At 28.2% G+C, this 9,246-nt stretch overlaps 1 protein-coding gene across 3 annotated transcripts in view; it reads left to right on the forward strand.

Annotated features, from left to right (window-relative positions):
- Positions 1 to 9,246, forward strand: part of LOC114128314 (ral GTPase-activating protein subunit alpha-1) — a 30,699-nt gene that overhangs the window by 17,084 nt on the left and 4,369 nt on the right. The window contains exons 23-38 of one of the 3 annotated variants that reach the window (XM_027992794.2): positions 10 to 177; positions 246 to 356; positions 462 to 623; positions 796 to 1,017; positions 1,089 to 1,238; positions 1,334 to 1,529; positions 1,606 to 1,775; positions 1,846 to 2,030; positions 2,095 to 2,257; positions 2,349 to 2,477; positions 2,545 to 2,703; positions 2,778 to 2,936; positions 3,887 to 4,014; positions 4,110 to 4,255; positions 4,371 to 4,469; positions 5,065 to 5,197. In XM_027992794.2, the coding sequence (XP_027848595.1) occupies positions 10 to 177; positions 246 to 356; positions 462 to 623; positions 796 to 1,017; positions 1,089 to 1,238; positions 1,334 to 1,529; positions 1,606 to 1,775; positions 1,846 to 2,030; positions 2,095 to 2,257; positions 2,349 to 2,477; positions 2,545 to 2,703; positions 2,778 to 2,936; positions 3,887 to 4,014; positions 4,110 to 4,255; positions 4,371 to 4,469; positions 5,065 to 5,180 (2,463 nt within the window). In that variant the 3' untranslated portion in view covers positions 5,181 to 5,197. The remainder of the gene's footprint in view (positions 1 to 9; positions 178 to 245; positions 357 to 461; positions 624 to 795; positions 1,018 to 1,088; positions 1,239 to 1,333; positions 1,530 to 1,605; positions 1,776 to 1,845; positions 2,031 to 2,094; positions 2,258 to 2,348; positions 2,478 to 2,544; positions 2,704 to 2,777; positions 2,937 to 3,886; positions 4,015 to 4,109; positions 4,256 to 4,370; positions 4,470 to 5,064; positions 5,198 to 9,246) is intronic. The other 2 variants (XM_027992795.2, XM_027992796.2) reach the window with 2 other exon arrangements.

The following is a 9,246-nucleotide window of genomic DNA, read 5'->3' on the forward strand; positions in this document are numbered from 1 at the left end:
ACTTTGTAGGATACAGTAATAACAATTATGTTGAAAGTAGCCAAGAAAGAACCATCGGCATTAGCAAGGTGTATTTCTTTGTCAAATTTAGGTATTTTTTTATGCCAAGAATTAAGTAACAACAGTAAACATCCTTGTATTAAAGAAGCAATAATCACATTACTACATGCTTTACAAGTAAATGTTAACAAATTTTATGTAATGCTTTAATTTAGTTTAATCTTTGTAAAAATACTTTCTTTCAGTTTAAAAATGAGAAAATTTCACAAGTAGCTTGTGACAATGTTTTGCTGCTCTGTGATTATGTACCAAACTTGTTGAAACATTATCCTGATATTCCACCAAAAGTCCTTGAGGTAATTTATAATTTCCATTGAAGTATATAAAATATTTATTACTCCACATTTTACTTAGTTACTTATGTAAAACATTTGATGATATTTAATTATTGCATAATTTAGGTATTATCTGCAACATTAGCAAATATGTTACCAATTGGCGACAGAAATAAACGTTTATTAACATCTCTAGTATTTTGTTTGGCTGAATGGACAATGTGTATGCCTGTACCGCTTTTACTAGAGCTACGGTCTAAGCAGAGCTTATCAATGACTGTATTCATGGTATGATCTATAAACACTAACAATTTATTAATTTTAGTTATTAGTATGTTGTAACTATGTTATTAACTGTAAATGATTAAAGAAACCAAATAAATAATCCCACAATAACTATGATTTATTGAATATTAAAACTATTATTATTATTATTATTAAAACTAAACTGTATCTTTAGGTTATTGATGCTTTGAGCAGAACATGTAATGATAAAACAATTGAACGTCTAAAAAAAGCAACAGAAGTAAATTTAGAATATTCAAATGAATTTATGTTTGATATTACATTAGACAATTTAAAGACCGGTGAGTCGAAAAGTACTAATAAATTTGGTGATCATATTATGACACCTACTCATTTAAATAGTACTCGACACTCACTTCAGATTGCTACTAAAATGGTTTGTTTTTGAATAATTGATGAAAAAAATAATAACTATTGAAACATTGGAATGCTTTATATATTTGACAGATAATTAACCATTTGTTAAATCATTTGGGCCAATTTCCGATGTTGATAGGACCGGCAAGGTTATGTTCCATGGTATCTGAACACGATGACACTTTAAATTCTATTTCTGAACAACTAACAATTGACATATTTACTGTACCCAGTATACAGGTATTTTTTTTTTTTACATACAATATGTTTATAGGTATAATGCACATATTTTTATTCTAAACTTAAAATAATTATGTATCTTATTTATTTTATAGTTATTTATGTCTATTACCAATATGTTGGTTATGTCTATAATCGAACTACCTGCATTAGAAGTACCTGGTGGAGGAATCACAGCCGGTCTAAGAACAGGCTTAAATCAAGTGCGAGTTCTTCAACGTGATTTAGTTGGAAAATCATGTTGGGATATTTCACCATTGTATTGTAGTCCTAACTATGAACACGAAAGTGGTAACTATATTTTTATTTTTAAGATTATATTAAAGTAAATCAAATTAAAATGTAGTTTTCATATCATGTCTTTTAGATGATACCTTGTTTATTACCAATCCTGTACTAAAAACTAATGAAGCTGAAGAATCAATTGTTGTAACATACAGTACAAACTGTCAAACCCAACATACCATACGTCATCGAGCTCCCAATGTTTTACCAACTTTTGAAAATTCTGCAGATGATCTCGATAATCTAGACGATGTATGTTTGATGTTCTGAATCATTTTTGTTGATAGAAATTATATAATTTATCTTATATTTGTGATTACAGTTACTCCAGTACGTTGGTTATACAAGTTCTGAATGTTTAGAAGACATGGAAATTTTGCTGAACAACCCTGCAGTAAAATCTCCTATGACTTCACAATTAGAACAGGATATCATGAGTACAATTTTAGGGCAACAATTCATGGACAACAGTTATACAGAAAAATTGAATACTGTTCATTATAATCAGTAAGTCGAGTATTTATGTATTAACAAAACGTTAATTTTTAATACTATTTGCATTTTACAAAAGTATGGAGAAGCGACCTCAATGTAGTGTACACAAGTCTCCATTTCAAAATGGCCGTGCCTTATTTTCGGAATTAGGTTTTACCAGCTGGGACCAACGGCGACAAATCTACCAGCTTGAACGCAACGAAAAGGTCCTGAGAGAACTTCGCGTCCTCGATGCTCAGGTAATAATAACTTAATGCTCAGTACATTTAGATTATATAATATACGCGTTGCCATATTATAGAATAACCTGTTATGTATTGTATGGTTTAGTGTTGTAGAGACACTCATAAGATCGCAATCATATATGTGGCTGAAGGCCAAGAAGATAAGGTATCAATCATATCAAACACTGGTGGTAGTCAGGCGTACGAAGATTTTATTTCAGCTCTAGCTTGGGAGGTAAGATCTATTAATGTCTTGCAAACTTGTTCTATAGATTTAAATTATTTGTTTGCTCTTATAATAGGTGGAACTGGAAACTCACAATGGTTTTATGGGTGGACTGCAACGAAACAAAAACGCCGGTACGACAACTCCATATTATTCGACGTCGTTCATCGAAGTTGTATTTCACGTGGCCACCCGAATGCCGACAACAACCACGCAAGAAGCATACATACAAAAAGTGCGTCCATCATTGTTTATACTGATTTTTCTTTCGATCGTTTGTCATTTAATGAATCGTTTTATGAATCACAGGCCAGACACTTGGGAAACGACGAAGTGCACATTGTATGGTCAGAACATTCCAAAGATTATAGACGTGGAATTATCCCTACAGAGTTCTGCGACGTTCTAATCATCATATATCCTCTACCAAATAATTTGTTCAGGATTCAAGTCTCTAGAAAACCAGAAGTAAGTAAAATACTAAAATGTTACATATAAATATATAAGATGATGTAGTAAATACCAATAATTTGTTTGAATTAAAATGTATTATAATAAAAATTAATTATACTTAATTGTATTCATTAGATCTAATTTTTAATAATTATGTATTTAGTTTTTACTTTTTGGGGTTTTAAAAAATACGGGTTGATTTTTAATAGTATTATTGATTATTAGTAAATTGAATAGAAGTATGAACCTATAAACATCTATCTATATGGTTTGCTATGAATATTTATTTAATTTAAATATATTTTATTATAAATGTTAACTTCTAATAATCATTTACGATTAACACAAAGATAACAGGTGGCAAAGACAAGTATACAAATTGACTAAATTAAATAGTCACTAACAAATCCCTTAAGAATAATAATGCATTTCATAAAAAACTGCAATTTAGTACTTATGTATGATTATAAGTTATATATATATAAAAAAATAATAGTAATAATACTGCTTACTATTAAACACTGTATAAGTCGACTTGCGGTGTAACGAACATTTTGATATATCAAGGTAACGACATTGTTATTTCCTTGAAAATATACGATGTATAACGAACTCTCTATACAACAAATTTGTTTCTCGATCCCTAGGAATGCGTTATACCGTGAGTAGACTATATTTACATGTTCTAATTTGTAACTAGATGTAAATAAAATTATTAGGATTTACATTGTAGCCATTAGTTTAAAAAGGTGTACTTACCTATAAATAACTGTCTTACTGTCAACCTTAGGTGTATCCCAAATAAGTTTCTAGTAAATTTTAGTCCTAGGCGTTAACTGCAAAATATGTGTTATATATTGTTAACTTACAAACCATGAGTAGTTGGCTTAAATACTACTACAATACAATTAATTCCTTTATTTGTTTTTACTACATTTTTTAATCTATAATATTTTTTCATATAGGTACCATATTTTGGGCCACTTTACAATGAGGTCATCGTTCAAAAGTCGATATTAGCTAATGTTGTGCGTTGCACGGCAATAAATGCATCGTGTGCCAAACGTAGCATGATACCTTTCTACCAACAATAGTACGTTGACTATTTTTGTACCTATTAAATCGATTTAGACACATATTGCAACTGTCTTAATGATCTACAAAATTTTAAATTAATACATTTTACAGTTATGAAGAAAGATGGCGGTCGTTAGATATGATCATGAAGAATTACAAACACTCCAGCACCTTCGAAGAGTTTATATCGAACGTATACTCGCCCGTCCAAACCACGTCTCCATTCCAACAACAACCTTATCTAAGAAGCAATTCAGGTACTTGTATAATAAAATAACTTCGGCAATAATATAATGTATACAGTACACAAATGTGTACTTTAAAAATTCCGGTGCATAGTGAATAAGAACAAATCGTCTTTTAATATGTTAGAGAAATACAAGTCTGACGATTACATATTGTCCGGTTCATCTTCATCCAATTTAGCTGCAGCACTCATAGACTCGTCTCACCAAAATAGAAACGCTAAAGGTAACTCGCATGCGGCGGCCAGCAACGCAGAGTTTGATTTTATTATTGACTTGTAACTGACTTCCACTTAGCGTAATAATATTATGTTGTAGGTAGTAATGTAGTGTGCAAGCTCCATTTTATTAAAGATCACTATGTATAATGTTCTGAGTGATTGTTTTAAACTATTGACGTTTTTAAAAATATAATGTTTACGATAAGTTGTTATACCTATATATTATGTTTATTAATAGTAAACAGAGTATTTTTCTATAAATTTCAATGTTTAAAATTATAATTTTGAATGAGTATAGTTAATTATATTTAATAAGTGTTAAAAGTTTTGATGATCGAAATGGTACGTCGCAGAGCCCGTAAAGGAATACTTCCTTAAATGGCGAACTACTCAGCTCATCTAAACTTTAAATTCCTTTAAGTTATAACTTTAATTAACGCCTTTGAAATTTTTTTTATATTTTTAAAAACGATAATAGTTTCTGAAATATAATCAACGACCTTTGATAATTTAATCACCATGTATAAGTATATCGTATAGGGTCAACAGATGCAATTTTATTTTAATAATACATAGTTATACCTAATAATATGTGTGTAGGGCTGTCAATAGATTGGTCTAAGAAGAATGGGACTGATGTGGATGTGTTAATATCAGCTGGGATATCACCTAGGCCCCACAAGAAATTAACTTCACATCAGAGTCTTATGCGATAACGTTGTCGAAATTAATGGTATCTACAACATTTTACGTTTTCCATGTGTGTCGTCTTGTCCTACTTAATAGTATGCACTAAAATGGTTTATCGTTGCATGTATTTTTGTTTTGTTCTGTTTTGTTTCGTTTTGTTCGGTCGTAGATTTAATTATCATGTACTAATATTGTACTATTATTGATATTTGATATTTCACTGCAGTATAAATACATTATTAGATCGACATCATGTCAATAGTTTTACTCGAATGATATACTTCAGCTGTTGTTCAACAAGTATATATTTTATTATTTATTAATCGTTTGTCTATATTCCTAACAAACATATTAATCGAAATTAATCTTTATTGTTTTTTTTATTTAATTTTATTAGGCACCTAGTATCATTGATTATATATATTACTATATATAATCAATGCTAGTATCGATCGTTGTGGAATAACTGTTGTAGAATAATATTTTAATATGTAGATATATACCATGACTAAGATTGATTGTTGAAAATCGATTTGTTTTGTCTTTATTATATTATATTGTGTGCGTATACTCGTAGTTATAATCATGATTCATAATATAATGTCAATACGTTATACAAATAACGTGTTATCTACAAGAATTTAATTTTTTTTAAATAATTAAGGACTGCAGTGGTATGAGAATGATGCCTTAGAGAATTTAACCTATTTTTGCCATCATTATTAAGAGAACGCTACACCCGCGTGTGTAGTCTCCGTCTCAAATACATACGACTTTGCAAATTTTCGTTCAGCAGAATCAATTTTATGCTGTTAGCTTAGAGAGTGATTTTATAGAGTAGATTTACCTATAATCAAATTTAAAGGTAAGAGTATTATCTAGAGCATCCCATAGCCTTTTATTGATATTTAATTTTTAAGTGAGTTATAGTTATGTAAAATATTTAAACTTTAAAATGCTCGTAACTCACTTCAAAATTGAAACATCAATAAATGCCTATGAAAATGATCTAGATAATATACTCTTATACCTTTAAATTTGATTATAGGTAAACTTTCTCTATTATTAAGGCTAAAAGCATAAAATTTATTCCGCTGAACTAAAATTGTCTGTGTTGTATGTATGTAAGACGGAAACAACACATGCGGGGTTAGCGTCCTCTTAAGGAATGATTGTAGAAATTTAACTAAATTAAAAAGTTAATATAAAATCCAAAATGTTTCATAAAAAATTATTATTAGTACTTATTAGATAAATTATACTTTGCTTTCATAAAAGCTTTTCAAAGTAAATGTTTTAAAAATTATTAGAGTTTTTGCCTTTTATAAGTGTGATAGTTGATATTTTCGGTTGTTATTTATAAGCGTAAATTTTATGCCAGCGTGTGTGTATTTTTGTGTGCGTAAAAAAAATATACATATTTGCATCAAGCCGTCAAAACCATGTTAAATATGTAGTTTAGTAATGTAACGTATAAATCATTTAATGTTAAAATATAGAAATATATTAAAAAATCTAATAAAATGTAGTTAAATTCAAATTTTAAAAACTAAAAAACTATAGGTACATGCATGCTTAAGATTGTTTAAGATAAAATTCCAAAGATAATATTTATTGTAATACATAATATACATATCAGGACGTAATAGAAAGACGATGTATAAGATTGTCTTACAAACGTTCAATACAGGTAGGAAATATGCATTCATTAGAAACAATAATTGTATGTAGCTAGTTTTAGAATGAACTGACCAGTTACTGTCAAACGTATAGGTAAGAATAGAATCTAGGGAACATCGTAGTCCTTTATTTATATTCTTATCATACAAAGTTTAATCACGGGTTTGTAATTTAATTCAATACTAAAGCTAATGACATTAAATTTGTTCGGCTCAATGAAGATTTGCTAGGTTATGCGCTTGTAAGACAGATACGTTACACATGTGTTATATATCCAGATATCCTCATTTCATATGATTCGACTACAATTGAGGGCACTTGAAGCGATTAGTGTTATACCCCAGAACATCATAACAGTTCAAGACTTAGGAGACGTATCCGTATGTGTTGTCTCCGTTTTACTTGCGCATACCACACCAAAATAAGTATATGTGCTGCAGTTTCTATTTTGTACGTTTACCTTAAATATTAGAGTGAAGTGACTTATTATTTAACTTGGGTAAATATGAAAATATAACCCGTGTTCTTTTTTCGATTTTTTACGGTATTTTAATTTTTAAATAAATTATGAGTATTTTAAGTATTAATATTCAAAAGTGCTAATAATTCACTTAAAAATTAAAATATCGTAAAAATCAAACACTAGAAAATGAGAATACAGATAATGATTTTTACCTTTAAATTTGAAAATAAGTCACTTCACTCTAATGTTTAAGCTAAACTGCTAAATACACAAAATTGGGACTGCAGCTTAACGTATATTTAGATATTGTTTGTGTTAGTAAGACTGAGGCAACATATGCGGGTAGGTATGATGTCCTCTTAACCCACAAACAATTTTATTAAATTTTATTACATTAGTGTTTCTAAAACAAAAAGATATACAGTTATACCGATTTCAAAAGTTTTTAAATGTTTCTAAATCAAATAAAAAAAGTAAGTGTCACAGTGATGGATGTGTTAAATTTAAATTTAATAATATATCATTAGTTAAACGATAAACGATTCTGAGCGACGACGGATCCATCAGTCTACATCACTTAAGTAAATTTCAAATTATAGTTTTTGATATTGCTATTAGGTAAATTAATTGATTTTATTATTATTAATATAGTTGATCTAATTAATTAAAAACACAATTTATTTTAAAATATCGTTGTGTTTAAAATGTATAACAATATACGAAAAAGTTCTTTGCTTTTATAAATGATTTTACTATGTACCTATAATAACAAAATAATGCATATTATCATTCATAGTTTAAATATATAATTTCGTCAAAATTTAAAATTTAAATGTCTGTATAAAAAATCATCTTTAGGTATTTATTAAATTTTTTGGTTTTATAGTTTGATTAGGTAGGTACTTATAAGGAACTTTATGTTAAATTGGCAATCCTTATCTATTGAAATTAAATATTTATTAAGATAAAATTGCAAATTAATTAACAAATTTTAGTAATTTATAACTGATCTTGTCAAAGTTAAAAATTTAAAAGCTTTTATATAATATAAATAGTGCTTATGTATTTTATATTTTATTCAAATTTAACACATAAAATTCAGTAGCCTTATTCCAAAGTGCAGCCAAAATCTATACTAATAATGCAAAGCTGTGAGAGTTTTATGATTTTAATCTATCTTTGCGAAACTGCAGCAGTGTTGGGCAAAATCTTTAATGATTAACTGACAATTAAAGTTTATAACATGATAAGAAGTTACGATGAGTATCTATAACTTAAAATCCGTGAAATTATTTAATTATGCTATACTGCTTTAAAGAACGATTCACCCATGCGTGTTGTTTTCGTCTTACAAACATAGGTACATCATAGCAAATGTGTGTTGAAAAATTCAATTTAGTTTAGTAACTTATTATAATACAGTGAATTAAGTCGAGTAAGTAAAATATTTCAATTTAAAAATTCCTATAACTGGCATAAAAATTCAAATATTGTAAAAACATCCATGTGAAAACATAAATACTATTGTTTATATTTTTATATTAGATGATAGGTAAATTCTTAATGGTTTTTAAGTTTTTTTTTAACTCACTAAATTGGAACTGATAAGCAAAAAATGCTATGGTGTACCTTATACGTCTGTAAGATGGACACAACATAATAATAATAACATAATATGCGTGTAGACTGTAGACGCCTCTGTATTGAGATATCAAGATGACGTTAAAATAAATAAAATTTCACTGTAAATCATTTAATTGGTGAAATAATCATGCGCTATGATTAAAAATTCAATCATTTACTATGGTTAATTTCACTGATCGATTTTTTCACAGTCAAATATGATATAATATTTTAACATCAATGTTACATCATTTGTTTATCTGTATAATGTTCAATAAGTTCATGGATTTTTTTTTAATCATAGATAAAATCCGTAGTTATAAACT

This window comes from Aphis gossypii, chromosome X, assembly GCF_020184175.1.
Source record: "Aphis gossypii isolate Hap1 chromosome X, ASM2018417v2, whole genome shotgun sequence".
Taxonomy (NCBI): domain Eukaryota; kingdom Metazoa; phylum Arthropoda; class Insecta; order Hemiptera; family Aphididae; genus Aphis; species Aphis gossypii.